Source organism: Ovis canadensis, chromosome 12 (assembly GCF_042477335.2).
Source record: "Ovis canadensis isolate MfBH-ARS-UI-01 breed Bighorn chromosome 12, ARS-UI_OviCan_v2, whole genome shotgun sequence".
NCBI classification, from domain to species: Eukaryota; Metazoa; Chordata; class Mammalia; order Artiodactyla; family Bovidae; genus Ovis; species Ovis canadensis.
The window spans coordinates 22,669,251-22,693,400 of NC_091256.1; the positions used below are offsets into that span (position 1 = coordinate 22,669,251).

General features: G+C 35.6%; 1 protein-coding gene across 6 annotated transcripts in view; it reads left to right on the forward strand.

Annotated features, from left to right (window-relative positions):
* UCHL5 (ubiquitin C-terminal hydrolase L5) overlaps positions 1–20,453 on the forward strand; it is a 47,527-nt gene extending 27,074 nt beyond the window's left edge. For 3 of the 6 annotated variants that reach the window (XM_069544539.1, XM_069544543.1, XM_069544541.1), the window contains 5 exons: positions 694–757; positions 4,719–4,821; positions 11,549–11,662; positions 14,399–14,497; positions 19,777–20,453. In XM_069544539.1, coding sequence (XP_069400640.1) covers positions 694–757; positions 4,719–4,821; positions 11,549–11,662; positions 14,399–14,497; positions 19,777–19,821 — 425 coding nt within the window. In that variant the 3' untranslated portion in view covers positions 19,822–20,453. The remainder of the gene's footprint in view (positions 1–693; positions 758–4,718; positions 4,822–11,548; positions 11,663–14,398; positions 14,498–19,776) is intronic. The other 3 variants (XM_069544540.1, XM_069544544.1, XM_069544542.1) reach the window with 1 other exon arrangement.
* The last annotated feature ends 3,697 nt before the right edge of the window (positions 20,454–24,150 follow it).

Here is a 24,150-nt window from a genome sequence, read left to right on the forward strand (position 1 = left end):
GTTTCTTAAAGAAAATTAATAGAATGTTCTTTTAATTATGTAGAAGTTGATTTTCTCTGGTTGGGGGTTGATCTGATCTCTGCATTTTTTCTCTTGGCATCTGTCTGGTCAGCCATTCTCTATTCATTGGATCCATCAGCTATAAAGGACGTAAACTATAAAACAGAACAGCCAGTTTTGCTACACAGCTGGTGGCTATGCTAAAATATAGGTAAAAAGGGAGGATTAAAACAACTGGGTAAAATCAGTTTTGCATTGTGTGTGGATTTTAGTTTTGTTTTGTTTTTTCTATAGTTGTGCTGGTGGGGAGTCAGATAAGGATTGAATCCCTATTTTGTCGCTAACGTGAGTGGGCTTTTCTTAGCCCTCAGTTTCATCATCTGTAAAATGAAAGGCAGTCATCCTTATCTCACAGAGACAAGAATTTTAATGAAATAATTCCCTAATTCATTACTTTCTCAAACATTTGTCTAGCACCGCTAAGTGACACAATGTGACAATGCAAATTATGATAACTTATCATTTCCCTCTAATCATTCCTGAGAAAGGAAGGGTTGAAGCTTAACACAGTTATGCTAAAAAGCTTTTTCTATAATGAGTTTGCCAAAATATTTAAAAAAAGATACTTTGAATAAACTTTTGAAATAATATTGATGTCAAATCTGATATAAATGCTTTTGCATTTCTTCCTAGGTGCATGCAATCAAGATGACTGGATCAGTGCAGTGAGGCCAGTCATAGAAAAAAGGATACAAAAGTAAATGCTCATCTTATCTCTTTGGCATAACGAACGTCCTCATTTTTAAACATTTCTTTAAGCCTTTTTTTAAATTGTTGTTTTAGCAATACTTACTGAACTTTTTCTTTGGATTGGATTAATATGTTCAGGAAATCATACAGAAAAATCTCTAAATTCTACATAATAATAAGTTATCTTGTCTCTATAGGAGCTAAACACGCGCATCTCTGTTTAGGTAGATACTTTATACAGTTATTTTGTGACGTTTATTGCTTCAGGACTGTCTGTCTTTTTTATGAAATTAATTTTGTTGTTGAGATAATTATAGATTGACATTAAGTTATACAAATAATTCAGAGAGATCCTGTGTACCCTCTACCCTTCGGGAGGAACATCTTGTAAAACTGTGGTACAATGTCACAGCCAGATGCTGACACTGATATAGTCAAGATGCAGGATAATTCCATCACTGCAGTGGTTCTTCATGATGCCCTTTTATAGCTACAGCCACTACACCCCTGCTCTGCCACCCCTATCCTTAATCCCTAGTTCTATAATTTTTGTCACTTTAGGAGTATTACATAAATGAAATCATAAAATATGTGACCTTTTTGAATTGACTTTTTTCACCCAGTGTAATTCTTTGGAGATTCATCCAGGATATTTAGTATTGTCAATAGTACCTTCTTTTCTATAGAAGAGTAGTAGTCCATGGTATGGATAGTCTTTTTTTTTTTTTTTTTGCCCATTCACTTATTAAAGGACATCTGGATTATTTTCTGGTTTTTGCTATTATGAATAAAGCTGCCGTAAACATTTGTGTACATATTTTTATGTGAACATAAATTTTTGTTTCTCTGAGATAATACCTAGCTGTATGGTAAATGCATGTTTAATTTTTTTTAAAGAAATTGACAAACTCTTCCAGAGTGGCTGTACTATTTTATTTTACATTTCCACCTATAAGTGGAAATGTATAGTATAAGTGATCCAGTTTCTCCGCAAGCTAGCTAGGATTTGGTTTTGTCAAAATTTTTTATCTTAGCCATGTTAATAGGTGGGTAGTGATATTTCATTGTGGTTTTAATCTGCGTTTCCCTAATGACTAATGTTGAAGATCACACCTTTTGTTTATTTTGTAATTGAATTGTTTGTTTTCTGACTGTTGAGCCTTGAGGTTCTTTATATACTCTTAATATCACCAGTCCTTCCTCAGACACTTGGGTGAAAACAGACTCTCCCGGTCCCATCGACTCATCCTTCCACTGTGGTCTTTCACAGAGCAAAAGCTCTCCATTCCAGCCAAGTCCAGTTTGTCAATTTTTCCCACTATGAATTTGTATTTTTGTTGTCCAACCTAAGAAATCTTTGTCTAGACCTAGGTCCCAAAAATTTCCCCCTTTTTCTCCTTAAGGGTTTATAGGATAATATTTTATGTGATATATTTTGAGTTAATTTTTGTTTGATGTCAAGTTAGGTCAAGGTTCATTTTTTTGCTTCATATTTTCAATTGGTTTAGCACCATTTGTTAAAAAATGCTGTCCTTTACTGAACTGTTCCTACACCCTTGTTAAAAAAAAAAAAATCCAGTTGGGCACATTTGTGTGGGTCTGTTTCTGGGTTCACTCTTCTGTTCCACTGATTTGTTTTTCTCCTCTCTGCAAGTACCTCACAGTCTTGATTGCTGTAGCTTTATTATAAGTCTTGAACTTTATTCTTTTTCTTTAAAGTTGTTTTAGCTGTTACAGTTATTTTGCCCTCCATGTAAATTATAGTGTAATTTTGTATCTACAAAAGTTCTTGTTAGGCTATTGATAGGAATTGTGTCAAACATCAATTTTAGGAGAATTGGTATTTTTTTTAAACTCAGCTGATTCTTCCAATCCGTGAGCTTGATATGGCCTTCCATTTACTTGGATCTTTAATTTCTTTCATCAGCATTTTGTGGTTTTTAGCATACTAATTCCATACATATTTTTCAGATTTATACCCCAAGTAGATCATGTTCTTTTGACTGATAATGAATGATACTATATTTTAATTTTTAATTTCCATGTGATCATTGTTAGTGTATAGAAATAAAGTTTAACTTTTTTTCTTTCTTTGTCTTGTATCCTTCAACCTTGCTGAACTCATCCACCAGCTTTAGAAGCTTTTTGTTAATTCCTTGGCATTTCCTACATAGATTATTAGGTCATTTGCAAATAGAGACAGTTTTGAATTTGCCTGTTTCTAATTTTGGTTTTATCAGTTTTTAAAGCTTTATATATTTTTGCAGGTCTGTTGTTTGGTACATGAACACTTATGATCACTATTTCATTTTGGTGGATTGACATTTTTACCATTACACAGTGCTGTCCTGCTCTAGTAATTTTCTTTCCTCTGAAGTTTACTTTATCTCCGGTTCATAGTCTTTTCTTTCAGCATTTGAGAAATAGTATGCCACTCCTTCTGGTCTCCATGGTTTCTGCCGATAAATTCAGTTATTCAGTGTGTTTTCACCCTGTAGATATGGTTAACTATATTTGTTAACTTTATTCCTAGGTATTTTATTCTTTTTGAGTAATTGTACATGGAATTTTTTTCTTGGTTTGTCTTTCTGATAGTTCGTTATTAGTGTATAGAAATGCAATAGTTTTTATTAGCTATTAAAACTACTGGGATTCCCTGGTGGCTCAGACAGCTCTAATAGTTTTCTGATAGAGTTTTTAGGGCATTTTGTATTTAGTTTCATGTCATCAGCAAATAGTGAGTTTTGCTTCTTTCCAATTTGGATGCCTTTTATTTTTATTGTGTGGTTGCTGTGGCTAGGACTTCTAATACTGTATTGAATAAAAGTGGTGAGAGTAGGCATCCGTGTCTTGTTCCTGATCTTAGAGGAAAAGCTTTTTAGCTTTTCACCATTGAGTATGATGTTAGCAGTAAGCTTGGCCCTTACTGTGTTGAGATATGTTCCGTCTATATCTTTGTTAAAGAGTTTTTAATCATGAGTGGATATTGAATTTTGTCAAATAATTTTTCTGCCTCTATTGAGATGATCATGTGATTTCTCCGCTTTGTTTTGTTGATGCAGTTATCACACTGATTGATTTGTGTATGTTGAACCATCTTTACATCCCTAGAATAAATCCCACTTGATCTTTTTAATGTATTGTTGAATTCAGTTTACTAATATTTTATTGAGAGTTTTTCTATATGTGTTCACCAGGGATATTGGCTTGTAATTTTCTTTATCTGAAGTGTCTCTGATTTTTGTATCAGGGTAATGCCATACTCAGAATGAGTTTGGAAGTATTCCATCCTCTTAATATTTTTAAGAATAGTTTGAGAAATATAAGTATTAATATTAGCTGTTCTTTAAATGTTGGGTAAAATTCCCCTGTGAAGTCATCTGGTCTTGGATTTTGTGTGTTGGGATTTTTTTTTTTTTCGATTACTGATTCAACTATTGTTATTGTTTGTTGTTTAGTCTTTAAGTCATGTCTGACTCTGTTGCAATCCCATGTAGCCTGCCAGGATCTTCTGTCCGTGGGATTTTTCAAGCAAGAAAATTAGAGTGGGTTGTCATTTCCTTCTCCAGGGGATTTCCCAACCCAGGTATCAAACCCACGTCTCCTGCACTGGCAGGCATATTCTTTACCACTGAGCCACCAGGGAAACCCTACTCATTCAATTACATGACTAGTAATCAGTCTATTCAGATTTTCTATTTCTTCCTGATTCAGTCTTAGAAGGTTGTTTCTAGGAATTTATCCATTTGTTGGCATATCATTTTTCATAGTATTCTGATTGTATTTTTGTAATATTGGTTGTAATGTCTCCTCTTTACGAAAGTTTTCTTAAAATATCAGTTTTTATGGTTAGCTGATTGGTAGATTTGTGTCTACCCCAGAAAATAAGGGAGTAATCAAAATAGGTTATCTTAATTATAACAGTGTTACGTTTCTTTATTACATTATAAACTGTCATTTTTTCTTAGGTACAGTGAAGGTGAAATTCGATTTAACTTAATGGCTATTGTGTCTGACAGAAAAATGATATATGAACAGAAGATAGCAGAGTTACAAAGACAACTTGCTGAGGTTTGTAGCCATGTGTTTTATGTACAAAGTTCTAGTTATTCTCTCAGGGAAACTATTTTCTTTTCTTTCCTTCCTTCCTTTCTTTTTCTAAAATATAGATTTAAACAAGTATCCTGAGTGGTGGTTAAGATAATGCACCCTGGAGTCAGGCTTCCTAGATTTAGCTCCTGCCTTTGCCACTTAGTGAAAGTATGATTTTGAATGTATTTCTTCGTGCCTCAGTTTCTCCATGTAAAGTGAAAATAATAGTCTTTACCTTAAATGTTGTTGTGAAAAATAACTGAGATATATATATATATATATATGTATATATATATATATATATACACACACACATACAAACCACTTCAAAAAAGTGACGGGCAAATAGTATGTACTAAATAAGTGTTCACAATGAACTATTTACTGTAATTTTATTATATAAGCAAGTTAGAATATATTTGTTACAGAATTAATTGGGCACATTAGAGTCACATGTAATCTTTATTATTCCTTACAATGATTGTCTTTCTAGTAAATATGATTGGCAAAGAGAATTAGTAATAGACAAAGACTTCTGTTTACATTTCTTTGATCACATTTTCCTGAGTATGTTTAAGCACATTTATTCTATAGCTAACAGAAGATTGTAACAGTTCAGTACATTATACAATGGATGGTTTTTAGTTAAAAATTCATACATACTGTAGAACACAAAAATTTGAGGAAATACTATTTCTTATACTTACTTATAAGCTCTAAATAAGCATTTCTTTCATCCTTTAATATTACAGTTATTAAGCTGATATTCCATCACCAATATTAAGATCAAAATTGCAAAATGGGGGGGTGGTCCTAAGATGGCAGAGGAATACGACAGGGAGACCACTTTCTCCCCCACAAATTCATGAAAAGAACATTTAAACTCTGAGTAAATTCCACAAAACAACTTCTGAATGCTGGCAGAAGACGTCAGGAACCCAGAAAAGCAGCCCATTGTCTTCGAAAGGAGATGTTTTATCAATGGTGCTGTATAGAAGGAGAAGTCTTGAGACTACTGTAAAAATAAGACTGAAAACCAGAAGCAGGAGGCTTAAGTCAAAACCCTGAGAACACCAGAGAACTCCTGACTCTTGGGAACATTAATTGACAGGAGCTTATCAAATGCCTCCATACCTACACTGAAACCAAGCACCAACCAAGGGCCAGCAAGTTCCAGAGCAGGACATACCACGCAAATTCTCCAGCAACACAAGAACACAGCCCTGAGCTCCAATATACAGGCTGCCCAAAGTTACTCCAAAACCACTGACATCTCATAACTCATTACTGGACACTTCATTGCACTCCAGAGAGAAGAAATCCAGCTCCACCCACCAGAACACCGACACAAGCTTCCCTAACCAAGAAACCTTGACAAGCCACCTGTACAACCCCAACCACAGTGAGGAAACTCCACAATAAAGAGAACTCCACAAACTGCCAGAATACAGAAAGGACACCCCAAACTCAGCAATATAAACAAGATGAAGAGACAGAGGAATACCCAGCAGGTAAAGGAACAGGATAAATGCCCACCAAACCAAACAAAAGAGGAAGAGATAGGGAATCTACCTGATAAAGAATTCTGAATAATGATAGTGAAAATGATCCAAAATCTTGAAATCAAAATGGAATCACAGATAAATGGCCTGGAGACAGGGATTGAGAAGATGCAAGAAAGGTTTAACAAGGACCTAGAAGAAATAAAAAAGAGTCAATATATAATGAATAATGCAATAAATGAGATCAAACACTCTGGAGGCAACAAATAGTAGAATAACGGAGGCAGAAGATAGGATTAGTGAAGTAGAAGATAGAATGGTAGAAATAAATGAATCAGAGAGGAAAAAAGAAAAACGAATTAAAAGAAATGAGGATAATCTCAGAGACCTCCATGACAGTGTTAAACGCCCCAATATTTGAATCATAGGAGTCCCAGAAGAAGAAGACAGAAAGACCATGAAAAAATACTTGAGGAGATAATAGTTGAAAACTTCCCTAAAATGGGGAAGGAAATAATCACCCAAGTCCAAGAAACCCAGAGAGTCCCAAACAGGATAAACCCAAGGTGAAACAACCCAAGACACATATTAATCAAATTAACAAAGACCAAACACAAAGAACAAATATTAAAAGCAGCAAGGGAAAAACAACAAATAACACACAAGGGGATTCCCATAAGGATAACAGCTGATCTTTCAATAAAAACTCTTCAAGCTAGGAGGGAATGGCAAGACATACTTAAAGTGATGAAAGAAAATAACCTACAGCCCAGATTACTGTACCCAGCAAGGATCTCATTCATATATGAAGGAGAAATCAAAAGCCCTACAGACAAGCAAAAGCTGAGAGAATTCAGCACCACCAAACCAGCTCTCCAACAAATGCTAAAGGATATTCTCTAGACAGGAAACACAAAAAGAGTATATAAACTCGAACCCAAAACAATAAAGTAAATGGCAACGGGATCATACTTAGCAATAATCACCTTTTGATTTGGGTTGAATGCCCAAATCAAAAGACAAAGACTGGCTGACTGGATACAAAAACAAGACCCCTATATATGTTGTCTACAAGAGACCCACCTCAAAACAATGGATACATACAGACTGAAAGTGAAGGGCTGGAAAAAGATTTTCCATGCAAACAGAGACCAAAAGAAAGCAGGAGTAGCAATATTCATATCAGATAAAATAGACTTTAAAACAAAGGCTGTGAAAAGAGACAAAGAAGAACACTACATAATGATCAAAGAATCAATCCAAGAAGATACAACAATTATAAATATATATGCACCCAACATAGGAGCACCGCAATATGTAAGACAGATGCTAACAAGTATGAAAGGGGAAATTAACAATAACACAATAATAGTGGGAGATTTTAATACCCCACTCACACCTATGGATAGATCAACTAAACAGAAAATTAACAAGGAAACACAAACTTTAAACGGCACAATAGACCAGTTGGACCTAATTGATATCTATAGGACATTTCACCCCAAAACAATGAATTTCACCTTTTTCTCAAGCGCACACGGAACCTTCTCCAGGATAGATCACATCCTGGGCCATAAATCTAGCCTTGGTAAATTAAAAAAAATTGAAATCATTCCAAGCATCTTTTCTGACCACAATGCATTAAGATTAGATCTCAATTACAGGAGAAAAACTATTAAAAATTCCAACATATGGAGGCTGAACAACACGCTGCTGAATAACCAACAAATCACAGAAGAAATCAAAAAAGAAATCAAAATATGCATAGAAACGAATGAAAATGAAAACACAAAAACCCAAAACCTGGGACACTGTAAAAGCAGTGCTAAGGGGAAAGTTCTTAGCGATACAGGCATACCTCAAGAAACAAGAAAAAAGTCAAATAAATAACCTAACTCGACACCTAAAGCAGCTAGAAAAGGAAGAATTGGAGAACCCCAGAGTTAGTAGAAGGAAAGGGGTTAGTAGAAGGAAAGAAACCTTAACAATTAGGGCAGAAATAAATGCAAAAGAAAGAGAGACCATAGCAAAAATCAAAAAAGCAAAAAGCTGGTTCTTTGAAAGGATAAATAAAATTGACAAACCATTAGTCAGACTCATCAAGAAACAAAGGGAGAAAAATCAAATCAATAAAATTAGAAATGAAAATGGAGAGATCACAACAGACAACACAGAAATACAAAGGATCATAAGAGACTACTATCAGCAATTATGTGCCAAAAAATGGACAACATGGAAGAAATGGACAAATTCTTAGAAAAGTACAACTTTACAAAACTGAACCAGGAAGAAATAGAAAATCTTAACAGACCCATCACAAGCACGGAAATTGAAATTATAATCAGAAATCTTCCAGCAAACAGAAGCCCAGGTCCAGACGGCTTCACAGCTGAATTCTACCAAAAATTTAGAGAAGAGCTAACACCTATTCTACTCAAACTCTTCCAGAAAATTGCAGAGGAAGGTAAACTTCCAAACTCACCCTAATACCAAAACCTGACAAAGATGCCACAAGGAAAGAAAACTATAGGCCAATATCACTGATGAACATAGATGCAAAAATCCTTAACAAAATTCTAGCAATCAGAATCCAGCAACACATTAAAAAGATCATGCACCATGACCAAGTGGGCTTTATCCCAGGGATGCAAGGATTCTTCAATATCTGCAAATCAATCAATGTAATTCACCACATTAACAAATTGAAAAAATCCATATGATTATCTCAATAGATGCAGAGAAAGCCTTTGACAAAATTCAACATCCATTTATGATAAAAACTCTCCAGAAAGCAGGAATAGAAGGAACATACCTCAACATAATAAAAGCTATATATGACAAACCCAAAGCAAACATTATCCTCAATGGTGAAAAATTGAAAGCATTTCCCCTAAAGTCAGGAACAAGACAAGGGTGCCCACTCTCACCACTACTATTCAACATAGTTCTGGAAGTTTTGGCCACAGCAATCAGAGCAGAAAAAGAAAAGGAATCCAAATTGGAAAAGAAGAAGTAAAACTCTCACTGTTTGCCAATGACATGATCCTCTACATAGAAAACCTTAAAGACTCCACCAGAAAATAACTAGAGCTAATCAATGAATATAGTAAAGTTGCAGAATAAAAAGTCAACACACAGAAATCCCTTGCATTCCTATACACTAATAATGAGAAAATAGAGAAATTAAGAAAGCAATTCCATTCACCATTGCAACAAAAAGAATAAAATACTTAGGAATATACCTAAAGAAACTAAAGACCTATATATAGAAAACTATAAAACACTGGTGAAAGAGATCAAAGAGGACAGTAATAGATGGAGAAATATACCATGTTCATGGATTGGAAGACTCAAAATAATGAAAATGAGTATGCTACTCAAAGCAATTTATAGATTCAATGCAATTCCTATCAAGCTACCAATGGTATTTTTCACAGAGCTAGAACAAATAATTTCACAGTTTGTATGGAAATACAAAAAACCTCGAATAGCCAAAGCAGTCTTGAGAAAAAGAATGGAACTGGAGGAATCAACCTGCCTGACTTCAGGCTCTACTACAAAGCCACAGTCATCAAGACAGTATGGTACTGGCACAAAGACGAAATATAGATCAATGGAACAAAATAGCCCAGAGATAAATCCACACACCTATGGACACCTTATCTTTGACAAAGGAGGCAAGGATATACAATGGATTAAAGACAATCTCTTTGGTGCTGAGAAAACTGGTCAACCACTTGTAAAAGAATGAAACTAGAACACTTTCTAACACCATACACAAAAATAAACTCAAAATGGATTAAAGATCTAAATGTAAGACCAGAAACTATAAAGCTCCTAGAGGAGAGCATAGGCAAAACCCTCTCCGACATACATCACAGCAGGATCCTCTATGACCCACCTCCCAGAATATTAGAAATAAAAGCAAAAATAAACAAATGGGACCTAATTAAACTTAAAAGCTTCTGCAGAACAAAGGAAACTATAAGCAAGGTGAAAAGACAGCCTTCTGAATGGGAGAAAATAATAGCAAATGAAGCAACTGACAACTAATCTCAAAAATATACAAGCAACTCCTGCAGCTCAATTCCAGAAAAATAAGCAACCCAAGCAAAAAGTGGGCCAAAGAACTAAATAGACATTTCTCCAAAGAAGACATACAGATGGCTAACAAACACATGAAAAGATGCTCAACATCACTCATTATCAGAGAAATGCAAATCAAAACCACAATAAGGTACCATTTCATGCCAGTCAGAATGGCTGTGATCCAAAAGTCTGCAAGCAATAAATGCTGGAGAGGGTGTGGAGAAAAGGGAACCCTCTTACACTGTTGGTGGGAATGCAAACTAGTACAGCCACTATGGAGAACAGTGTGGAGATTCCTTAAAAAACTGGAAATAGAACTGCCTTATGACCCAGCAATCCCACTGCTGGGCATACACACTAAGGAAACCAGAATTGAAAGAGACACATGTACCCCAATGTTCATCGCAGCACTGTATATAATAGCCAGGACATGGGAGCAACCTAGATGTCCATCAGCAGATGAATGGATAAGAAAGCTGTGGTACATATACACAATGGAGTATTACTCAGCCATTCAAAAGAATACATTTGAATCAGTTCTGGTGAGATGGATGAAACTGGAGCCGATTATATAGAGTGAAGTAAGCCAGAAAGAAAAACACCAGTACAGTGTACTAACACATATGTATGGAATTTAGAAAGATGGTAATGATAACCCTGTATGCGAGACAGCAAAAGAGACACAGATGTATAGAACAGTCTTTTGGACTCTGTGGGAGAGGGAGAGGGTGGGATGATTTGGGAGAATGGCATTGAAATATGTATAATATCATATATGAAACGAATCACCAGTCCAGGTTCAATGCATGATACAGGATGCTTGGGGCTGGTGCACTGAGACAATCCAGAGGGATGGTACAGGGAGGGAGGAGGAAGAGGGGTTCAGGATGGGGAACGTGTATACCTGTGGCGGATTCATGTTGATGTATGGCAAAACCAATACAATATTGTAAAGTAATTAACCTGCATTTAAAATAAATAAATTTATATTAAAAAAAATAAAATTGCAACTCAAAAAAAAATTGCAAAATGACTGTACTATGTTTATCATCTAAAAATGTTTTAGAGTTAAGCCTCAGTTATTAGGGTGTGCTATTCTTTTTCTTATCCCCAAGGAGGAACCCATGGATACAGACCAGGGCAGTAATATGTTAAGTGCTATTCAGTCAGAGGTTGCCAAAAATCAGATGCTTATTGAAGAGGAAGTACAGAAATTAAAAAGATACAAGGTAAGTGTTTCTCTTTTGTTCTTTAATGTAACATGGAGTAGTGTATTTTGATGTGAAGGTATATTGCTGCTTGATTGCTCTTCTCCCCATCACTTACATGTTTTCAGAATGTGTTGATCTGCCTGGCACCATACAGAGGTAACTAGTAAGGTTTCTTTCTTTTTAATTTTTTTTTCAAGTATTTTGATGAACAGATATTTAACACATCTTTTGCTAATGCTCCGGAGAAGGCAATGGCACCCCACTCCAGTACTCTTGCCTGGAAAATCCCATGGATGGAGGAGCCTGGTAGGCTGCAGTCCATGGGGTCGCTAAGGGTCGGACAAGACTGAGTGACTTCCCTTTCACTTTTCACTTTCTTGCATTGGAGAAGGAAATGGCAACCCACTCCAGTGTTCTTGCCTGGAGAATCCCAGGGATGGGGGAGCCTGGTAGGCTGCCATCTATGGGGGGTTGCGCAGAGTCAAACATGACTGAAGAGACTTAGCAGCAGCAGTTGCTAATGTTCACTGCAGTTATTTTTAATGCTCAAATTAACCCCATCTTTGACCGTTAGGAGCCACATCAGACTGTCTTCCAAGTTCTTTGGATGTGACTATCTTCATGTCTGATAGCTTCCTTGCTTCCTAGCATGACAAGATGTTTTGGACTCTTGTCTTGTACATTTCCTGCTGCAGACTTGAAATTGGCCATTTTTTCAAGAAGTCCTGAGTGCTTTTGGTGAGAAATGGTGTTTAGAAACTATTAGCAACCATTGGTTGCTCAGGGTGCTTAGTGATATTGATTCTTCATTATTTCCAGGACTTTTCAGAGCTAGGAAATACATTTTTACTTGTTTCTTGTTTTATCTTTGAAGAGAAAATACAATTTGAATTCATGTTAATACTCAAGCTAGGGATTAAAGGGCTTTATATTTGAAGTTAAGCATTTGTTGTCTTTTCAGTTGAAAATCTTGGTTTCTATCAGCATTAACATAATTACTTACTTGCTCTGTGTTATCTGTATAAAAAGGTTCAGAATAGCAATGCCAGTAGTGTTAACAACTGAGAAGTATTCTCGTAATTTTTTTCCTTAGGATATATTTCATTTTCAATGTACAATCGAACTAGCATATTTTAAAATTCACTTGAAAAAATTTTCTGTTGGTGTCATTCTGTTACCAGTTTGGTACATACCTGGGTTCATTTTTTAAATTTTCTTTCCAATTTTTTTAGGGTTTAAAAATTTTTAAATTATGTCAACCATTGTATAACTCAGGGTCAGATACTAAGCAAGCCTATCTTCAATTATGTCATTTTTCTTCATTTGCAGTCTGTCTGATAACTTTTTTCAGAGATGGAGAAGAGTGAAGGAAACTTAATTTTGTAGGGTGTTGGAAACAGTGCTTAGGTGATCTGTCACGTTTGTCACAGTAGAAAAAGCAGTTTTTCATCTGAAGCTCAGTTGAGGGCAGGGATTGTTCTTCTTTCTGTTGTTTAGCATAGTCTGAGAATGCTGCTTTGTTACTACTTAACAGCCAACAATGTGATTGTTAAAATACATGGACCCTGGGCAAGTAGGATTTCTTTAGGTGGAGGTGGTAGGAGCTGGCTGCAGAGTGTTCCAGACAGGAAAAAGAAGGGTCAAATTCATGGAGACAGGAAAGTAAGGGATGAAAGCTTGAATGTTATCTTCTCTTTTCAGTTCAGTTCAGTTGCTTAATTGTGCCCTACTCTTTGCAACCCCATGAATCACAGCACGCCAGGCCTCCCTGTCCATCACCAACCCCCATAGTTCACTCAAACTCACATCCATCGAGTCGGTGATGCCATCCAGCCATCTCATCCTCTGTCGTCCCCTTCTCCTCCTGCCTTCTCTTATTATGTGGTATTAAAAAACTGCCTGCTATTTATGTATTCTGGTGTAGTGTTGTTACATAATTAACTAATTTTTCATATTTGCCTTAAGTATAACACTGAGTTTTAGCATGTTTGCTTTGTTTGAGAATGCTTTGTTCAAAAATTGGGCCAAAGAATTTAGCCAAAAAGAATTCTCAGACCAGATATAAAATGAACATGCTAAAATTTTATTTACTTCATTAATTGAGCAAATCTGTAAGATGTCACAACTAGTTCAAAGGAGAAGTCAAAGAAGCTCAAATTTATATGAACTGTAGGAATGCTGAAATGAATTTACAGAAGATGGTAACTTTTTTTTTCCCTATGGAAAGGGAAGTAAATTGAACCTCTACCAGACAGTGACAGGCTGCAATCACATAACTTGGGAGAGTATAGACAATGCATAGTTACCCACCGGAGCACCGATTTTTCCCTACAGCTTTTCCCTTTTTGGTAAAAAATAATCAAAGAAAGATTGTTCTTAATCACACAATAAAACTGGTCTTATTAAGTGTGGCCTTATTGTTTGTATAGGTGTAGTAGCAGGAGTATTAATTTATCTTGTAGGCCTTCTTTGCTTTCATGAGTTATGTTTTCATAGATTATCTCAGATTAGACTTTTAAAAGACTCTGTTGTTTGCTAAGCCAAGAGTAGGATGCTGTACCCCAGAGAACTCTCTCCACATATTTTATTTTAATTAATCTTTATTCTCAGCGGTGATGGAAATCTCATTATTTCTAATGCTTTTTTTATGATAATGGAGGATTTTCTTTCATTTCTATTTTGATCTGGATCCAAAAATTAAAATATCAGAAGCTTAGTGAAAATAGTGTGGTTTGGTGTGTGTTTTGTTTTCAGATTGAAAATATCAGAAGGAAGCACAATTATCTGCCATTCATTATGGAATTGTTAAAGACTTTAGCAGAACACCAACAGTTAATACCACTAGTAGAAAAGGTAAGTCTTTTACTGGTGAGTACTTAGAGTCTCCAAAAAATGTTACTTGACTTGAGTAGAGATAAAATTTGTTGAAGCTTTGCTTTTACTTACTTGTTTTTCAGCTTGAGAAATGCTGGGTCAGTGTCATATTGCAAAATAAAAATAAGGAATTGCTTTGTTGCTTTAGCGTTCCGGAATCCTTAATGTTATGAATTCAGATTGTGCTATATTAGAATGAAATTTAAAACATCTTTCTTTCTGTAGCTGAAAACAAATTAACTTTAATTATTAAAGTAATAATGTTTCCCATTTAATTTAGCAAAAATTTGAATTATCATAGAATTTAGAACTAAAATGAGCATTGAAAGGGGGAAGAAGCATAACCTAGCCTGAGAAATAGGTTTCCTTATTCCCAACCTATTACCCTTTGCACTAAGGGAAAACTACAATAGGTTAGTGAAAAATTCTGATTACTAGGATTTTTTTCTTCCATATAATGCACTTTAAGAAAAATTTTGAATAAATGAAGTATAGTTGTTTTTTAAGTTTATACAGTGTTTATGAAAGTGACCACTGGATACTCTTTCATTTATTTATTTATTTTTGATTGGAGGATGGTTGCTTTACAATGTTGTATTGGTTTCTGTGACACAGCAGAGATCTCTTTACAACACTTGGTACCTGGCCCCTCCCCAGACAATCTGGTTTAGGGAGGGAATCTGTAATAAGTTCTCCCCAGGGATTCTAATGAAGCTGGTCTATTTACCACATTTTGAGAAGACACTACTAGGGAAGTACAGTTTTGAACCGTTAACTTAAAGACCAGAATACATTGTAGATGTTTTTTCTTATTAACTTTAAAGTTCATGAAGCACAGATACATTTCAACCCAACTGTTTGGTGCCATCATGAAATCTGAATAATTCAAGATGTGTGTTCAGGTTTTTGTGTATACTTTATTATATAGATCCTGAACATGCTATGTGCTGTGCTTAGTTGCTCAGGTGTGTCCAATTCTTTGGGACCCCATGGACTGCAGCCCGCCAGACTCTGTCCATGGGGATTCTCTAGGCAAGAGTATTGGAGTGGGTTGCCCTCCTCCAGGTTATCTTCCCAACCCAGAGATGAAAGCCAGGTCTTCCGTATTGCAGGTGAATTCTTTACTGTATGAGCCACCAGGGAAGCCCAAGGATACTGCAGTGGGTAGCCATCCCTTTTCCAGGGGAACTTCCTGACCCAGGAATTGAACCACGGTCTCCTGCATTGGCAGGCGGATTCTTTACCAGCTGAGCTACCAGGAAAGCTTGAATTACCAAGGAATTCTGAAGCACCTGAACATATGCTTCAGCTTTTAGCATTAAAAGTAAAATTGTTGCAGGAACACTGCTAAATCTTCTCTTTACCCATATAGATTTTTTTCTATTCATATATCTCAAGGTAGTAAAAACCATAAAAGTCCAAGATGCGAAACTAATTTTTAAAGGCTTAGAAACAATTAGGGTGCTGTAATCCTCAGGATTGCCTGATTAACTGAGTATCTAGATATTAATATTCTTTACATGAAACACTGTGAAATATTTCTCTGTCGAAAATACTAGAATATAGACTGCTGTGGCAAATTGTATGATATATCAGGTATTAAATATAGATAAATATTATCAGGGACCAGACAAATACTTTAGAGAAATTTTAAATGTATGTATTTTGCTTTAAAATTGGTCCGTGAGTAAACTTTTTTGTGCAACTTAAGAATAGGACCATTTTTATTTGACTTTAATGACAGTATATTTCCATAGTTTTTTTAAAGTACAGTTAAAACAGCCTTTGAGCTTTTGCATTAGAACCATAATTCTTTAGTTCACATTATTTTGGACACAGGGTGGCAGTATATGAATGCCTAGTGTTATTGGAATACCCACCCAGTCTTTTTTTCATTTGTATTTGTTTTACTGAAAGAGTAGTTACTGACTTTCTTGTTCTTTGACTAATAATACTGCACAGGCAATATTGAGATACAATCTTGTATATATGCACCATCTGTTATGTGCATAGATTCTGAAGGGAATTCAGATTCATTATTTGATTAAAGTTTTTGAGATGTTTTGATTATCCAACACTTATCTAACTGAAACTGTATTTGAGGCGGTCTGTTAAAGTCAACAGATGTACGCATGATTAAGACACATCTCTGTCTTAAGTAACCTAGTTGGGGAGAGGGTAGGAATACATAATTATAGTACTGTGCTGTATAGTATTATTCTGATAAGTGCCAGAATAAAGTCATGCTGGAGATTCTGGGGGAAGCACAGTGTAGCTCCTAAATATTAACTTTATGCCATTTAAAATTTCACAACCTCAAATTTTTAAATCTGTTGTTAGAATTAGATGCTTAATTTCTACCAGTGAATCAGCTTCTTTAGTACAAATATATTTTTGTTCATCTTATTTTGAAAAATCATATTTATTGAAATATCAGTTTCTGCTGATAACTGCAAATGTTAAAAATTAAAAACAGATCAAGATTAAATTTTATAGTTATATCCAATATAAAGATTTCAGTAGTGAAAATTACTTATTAAATAAGTAACACTTCTAAGAAGAAATTACATGTAGAGTTCAGAAGTGGATTATTACATTGAAACTCACGCCTCTTCCCCGCAATGCCAAGTGAAAGAAAAATTAGGGATGAAGTGTGGAAGGGGTGGAAGGAACTGAACAGGAAGGTGTGGCTACTCTTGGCTGTGTTGCTAAGAGATAAAGCTGTCCAGGATCAGATTTCTGAGAACAGCAGCATTTACTTACTGCCTGTGATGGCTTGGAAATATTTAAGCTGTGAAAATCTGTTCATTTTACAAAATAATAAAGAGTGCAGACTTTGATACTCCCAAGGGCCTATGCCTTTAATGAATTAGTTTAAGATCTTGCCTAATAAGTGTTCTTGTTCTGTGAAGCTTCTGTTCTTATCTGATGAGTTCATTGAGTGTATGTTAAATAAAAACTGCTCAGGAGGTAATATAAAAATGTATAGTTATAAAATTTCTTGTGCCATACATCAAATCTGTTCCTTAAACTATGAAATAAAATCAGCAGATTAACATTTCACTTGTGAAACTTTTACTTATTCACATATACTTATAATTCTTTAAAAATTTTATCCTAACTTTTATATGTGTTTCTGAATCATTTTCTGTCTCAGGTTTTTAGCAACCACCAATACCTACCATAATTTAAAATCATAGATTTTGTTACTGTGGGGGAGTCAGAGCAACCTCACAGTATTGAATTTTGTCCAGATTTTACAAAGACATTATAATTCAATTGGTAATAAATAACTGATATACAGAATTTACTTTTTCTAGCCCTTAATAGAAACAAGGTAGAACATAGTTCAGTTGTTTACAATAATATCTATGTTAATACCTATGATTACAGAATTATCTGACTTGAGTCAACAATTTTTAATATCTCAATAGCACACTAAATAGAAGGAACATATTTCTGAACTGTGAACATTTTTTTAATGCTATTTTGAAATTCAGTATTTTTTATTTTTCAATCAAGGCCAGAAAACAAACTTTTGGTTTAAATCTCAGAAATGTTACTTATTATTAGCTGTTGCTTTTAGGCAAGTTATTTATTTTACTATAGAATCTTTTCCTCATGTATAATTTGGGAATCATACTTAGTTCACATTCTTGGGGATTAAATGAGATCTTATTGGTCAAGGTATATAATTATTTTTAACTTATTTTATTTAACTTATCTTTAGTTTTATCTGAATTATATATTTTAATACATGAATGGATACTCTGCATGTCTTTGCTTAATTATGTTGTAAAATTTGTTATTAACCAGTTTAGTTAATTCATTCTTATTAATCCTAGTAAGGTACCTGTGTATTCAGACATCATTAAAAAAAGAAGTACACATTTTTATTTCCCAGTTACATCAAAAATGGAATTGTGTTTTTATTATTTGGAAACAGAAAACTCCTTTGAGAAATCATATGCATCAAATTACAAATTATTCTTTTTAATGAAAATGTTTACATATACAATGTAAAAAACTATATGGTACATACAACATATTTACTCTTAATATATTGTAAGGCATAGCGCTGTTTTATCATACAGTTGTATAATAATTTTATTACCTAATGCAGTATAAAAAAAGATTGTAGTTCTAATCAAGGAAGGTTTTTTCCTTAATTGTATAATATCAAGGGTTTAATTGGAGAAAGCAATGGCACCCTACTTCAGAACTCTTGCCTGGAAAATGCCATGGATGGGGGAGCCTGGCAGGCTACAGTCCATGGGGCTGCTAAGAGTCGGACACTACTGAATGACTTCACTTTCACTTTTCACTTTCATGCATTGGAGAAGGCAATGGCACCCCACTCCAGTACTCTTGCCTGGAGAATCCCAGGGACGGGGGAGCCTGATGGGCTGCCGTCAGTGGGGTCGCACAGAGTCGGACACGACTGAAGCGATGCAGCAGCAGCAAGAGCTTAATTTACTTGTTCCTTTCTGATTCAAGTGCCATAGTGGAAAGAGCATTATATTCTAGTCTTGTAAAATCTTGCTTCTCTAAGTGTCACCTGAGGGCCAGCAGAATTGGTATCACCTGAGAGTTTGTTAGAAATTTAGATCCTTGGGCATTTTACTGAGTCAGTCTGCATTTTGACACGGTTCCCAGGTTATTAGTTTGATAACACTTGTTAGCTCTGGCCTCATCTGCTAAAAAGTGAAATAGAATTACTGTGTTCAAGCTTTATACTTGTTATGAGCTTCAAGTGAACAACTCTTGAAAATGTTTTTTGAGTCATATTAGTGAGGTTTATCAACATTCCAGGTATGTGATCCTTTAGTTAACTTAAACTCATTTAAACTATTATGTTAAACTCATTTATTCAAATATGCAGAAATCAATATAGGATTTTTCTTATACTCATGTGTATGAGAAATGGACAGATATGTAAATATATTGTTGTGAAATAGTTATGAATGAATATGACTTTATGGAATGAGTAATTTTTTATCTTAAAATTATTACCATTATAATAATACATTTTCAACTTCAAGTAAGAAATAACTGCAAACCAAATATGATCCTTTTTTTATTGAGGACAAAGAATCACTAATTGTCCAGGAGGAGTTTGTTGTGAGTCTCAAATTATAAAAGATAATGCTTTAGACATAAACAGTGTATCTCAAGCGAAGAATGTCCTCTTAGACACATTTTAATATGAACTGAAACATACTTTTAAGATGTTATTGTATGCTATCTTTAATTTCTAGGCAAAAGAAAAGCAGAATGCAAAGAAAGCACAGGAAACCAAATGAAGAAGATGCTTTGGGATGTGCATACATTTCTGCTTCTGCACTTATCTTCATGGAAACCATTAAGTATAAAGAACCTTGAGCAACTTTCTCACTGACTCAGTGCACGTTTGGCAATAGTACCAGTCTGTCTTGTCTTTAATGCATGGATTCATAAACTCTCCCTACCTGCATCATATGCATGTGGTGCATACTAAATAAAAGCGGTGTTCAGAGCACTTGCCCAAATTCCATTATTTGACATTGGATCTGAGCACTCCTGTTGGTTCTTTGGGTAGATAACTGCCATAATGAACCTAGAAAATGGACAAATGCTATTCTCTACCTGTAATTGTTATAATTAATCTTTCATTCAATCTTCCAGCTCAGTTAAATACTTAAAATTTATAAATGTCAGATCTTGATTAAACTGAATCTCTTTTCTTCTCATCATTAATGAAAAAAAATCAATATTTCTATCTTATAGTATCTTAAGTATTTTGAAGATTTAAAAATGATTTTATCTTCTATGCCAATTATTTAAAAAAGCTTGATTTTTTAAGCAGATCATTGAAAAGAACAAAAGTATAATTTCTAGTGATTTTCATTGCTACCAGTAGAAAAAGTAATAAACATCCCAATTTTATTTTAGCAAACATTTTTCAGTGTTTGGAATTATTTATGTATTGTAGAATTGTTTCAGGAAGGTGTATTATGCGTCAAAGCAAAATTTTAGGTTAAGAGCAAATTGTGAAATCTTCAGGATTTTGGGTGTTACTCAGTTTGCCAACATTTTTTCAAGCTGTATCTTTATAAAAAATCAAAGATTGATCAATTTTGGCTATTATTTGCTTTTTTATAAAAAAGGTGATGGTGGCGATGGAATATCCTTGTTTGCCAATTTGAACAAAATTAGTACAGCCCAGTAGTTTATAAGAGCCATCTATAGTTTGCCCACAATGGAATTTGCTATTGCTTTGGAGAGTTGCTTTGTTCTTTATTTTATGGAATGATACTGTATTCTTGCTCTTAATCTTCTTTTTCGAGTTAAACTTTAAAGGAAATTTTATAAAACTTCTATTTATAAAGGAAATAATCTACTTTTTTCTTTACTAGGTACATTTGTAAAATTGATCCATGACTCTTTAGTATTTTATTATGGAAAAATTTAAATATAAGTAGAGAGACTGTATGCATCCTCTAATTTGAGACATTAATTTTTAAAGATTTTTTTTTGTTGTTGCTGCAAAAAGCTAATAATTATTGTTTCCATTTGGTCAAAGGCTTGGAAGAGGGCCCCAGGGTGATTAAAAAACTGCCTAGTGGCAGCAGAGAGGGGCTTTAGGCATAAGTCCTGACACCAGTGGAGCGCTCCAGAGTCTCCTAACTGTGCTCGAGGGTGAGCCTCTCAAAGAGATTCTCATCCAGTCCAGCCTGGGGACCTCCAGCCTGGGGAGGGTAGCCACGCGGTGGCTTATCTTCTGGGTGTTTCACCGCTCATCCAGGAAGCGGCTCTCCAGGAAGTCACAGAGGTGGGGGTCCACCCGGGCAGAACCCAGGGCAAGCAGACCCAAAAGGGCCTGGTTCACAGCGTCCTGGGTTTTGCACCATTCATCTTGGGATGGCTTCTGCACCTCATGAAAGAGGGTGTGGCCGCCCCAGTTGTTTTGCACTCTAGTCACTGGGGCCCTGGTGCTTCATCTTGGCCAATTCACAGAAAAAGTGGCCCACACCCTCCAGAAGCACAGTGTCACGGTGGGAGTAGAAGCCCAGAGAGGGAAGTGTAAGAGACCTGGAGGTGCATGTTGACAGGTGGTGAACCATGGTCTCTCCATCAGTGAAACTGGATGAATCTGGGAGCCCAAGACTGTTCCGGTAACAAGGAGTTCAGTTCAGAAAATAGAGTTGGCTTGTTGCGGAGACTGAGTGGCTGATTCTGAGGGTTGAATAAAAGCTTGGAGGGTGGTTGAAAGCTGGAGTTTGGGGGCGTCCCTAGGTCTGTCTGTCCAAATGCTGTTGAAATAAGAGACACATCCATAAGTAGCCAAGTGCACTGCTTAAGGATTGTTTTTATGCTTACTATATTGTGGTATTTTAAAAATAATGTGAGAAAACCTAGTGGGAAATTGAGTAGTAAAATTAATAAAATATTTTTCAAACATAATTTCAATTAAAGGTCATAAAGAAAATTTGTAGTTTTTCGTTTGTTCATGAGTAAATACATTTTGCTTTGGATACAGTAGTGATTATGGAGTGTTTTCAAAACCATGATACAGTTTAAAAATGATTTCATATGCATTACTTTAGGTCCATCTTGATCTATCTCAACTTTATATATTTTGTAAAGCAATGCAAAGAGTATTATAGTAAGTAGTATCCAGTGACCAAAGACAGTGTGATACTGGTATTGTTGTCGTTTAGTTGCTAAGTTGTCCCCGACTCTTTGCGACCTCATGGACTGGCCTGCCTGGCTCCTCTGTCCAGGGAATTCTCTAGGCAAGAGTACTGGAGTGGGTTGCCATTTCCTTCTCCAGGGGATCTTCCTGACCCAGATTGAACCCACAGTCTCTTGCATTGGCAGGCAGATTCTTTACCACTTAGCCACCAAATCTGTATTTATAAGGTCACTTGAGTTTTGACAGAGATAGCAAAGTAGTCCAACGGAGAAGGAAACTCTTTTTAACAAATGGAGCCAGAAGAGCTGAATATTCCCATGGAAAAGATGAACCATGATCTCCTACCTCACAAAAATGAATTTGAGGTGAATCCCAGACCTACATGGAATAGCTAAAATACAAAGCTTTTTATAACAAAACAACAGGTGACTATCTTAGGTCACAGAAAGCAGTGACCATAAAGATCTAAAATTGGTGTTCATGAAAATTAAAAACTTGTCATTGAAAGATTCTTTTAAAAAAAGTAACTAGTATCAAATGACATTTAAAAAAATGTGTCATAGTGAATTGTCAGAAAAAATATATTAATGCATTTATGTGAAATCTAGAAAAATGGTGCATTTCTGTCGCTCAGTCATGTCTGACTCTGTGACCCCATGGACTATACCATGCCAGGCTTTGCTATCCACCAACTTCCAAAGCTTGCTCAAACTCATGCCTATAGAGTCGGTGATGCCATCCAACCATGTCATCCTCTGTTGTCCCCTTCTCCTCCTGTCTTCAGTCTTTCCCAGTATCAGGGTTTTTTTCCAGTGAGTCAGTTCTTTGCATCAGGTGGCCAAAATATTGGAGTTTCAGTTTCAGCATCAGTCCTTCCAATGAATATTCAGGACTGATTTCCTTTAGGATGGACTGGTTGGATCTCCTTGAAGTCCAAGGGACTCTCAAGAGTCTTCTCCAGTACCACAGTTCAAAAGCATTGATTCAGCGCTCAGCCTACTTTATGGTCCAACTCTCATATCCATACATGACTACTGGAAAAACCATAGCTTTGACTAGATGGACCTTTGTTGATAATGTCTCTGCTTTTTCATATGCTTTCCAGATTTGTCACAGCTTTTCTTCTAAGGAGCAAGCATCTTTTAATTTCATGGCTACAGTCACCATGTACAGTGATTTTGGAGCCCAAGAAAATGAACTCTGTCACTGTTTTTGTTGCTTCCCCATCTATTTGCCATGAAGTAATGGGACCAGATGCCATGATCTTAGTTTTCTGAATGTTGAGTTTTAAGCCAGCTTTCTCACTCTTCTCTTTCACTTTCATCAAGAAGCTCTTTAGTTCTTCACTTTCTGCCATAAGGGTGATGTCATCTGCATATCTGAGGTCATTTTATTTCTCCCAGCATCTTGATTCCAGCTTGTGCTTCATTCAGCCCAACATTTCACATGATGTACTCTTTGTAGAAGTTAAAAAAGCACGGTGACAATATACAGCCTTGACGTACTCCTTTTCCTATTTGGAACCAGTCTGTTGTTCCATGTCCAGTTCTAACTGTTGCTTCTTGACCTGCATACAGATTTTTCAGGAGGCGGGTGGGGTGGCCTGATATTTCCATCTCTAAGGATTTTCCACAATTTGTTGTGATTCACACAGTCAAAGGCTTTGGCACAGTCAATAAAGCAGAAATAGATGTTTTTCTGGAACTCTCTTGCTTTTTTGATCATCTAGCAGACGTTGGCAATTTGATCTCTGGTTCTTCTGCCTTTTCTGAATCTAGTTTGAACACCTGGAATTTTATTGTTCACGTACTGTTGAAGCCTGGCTTGGAAAATTTTGAGCATTACTTTACTAGCGTGTGAGATGGGTGCAATTGTGCGGTAGTTTGAACATTCTTTGGTATTGCCTTTCCTTGGGATTGGAATGAAAACTGACATTTTTCCAGTCCTGTGGCCACTG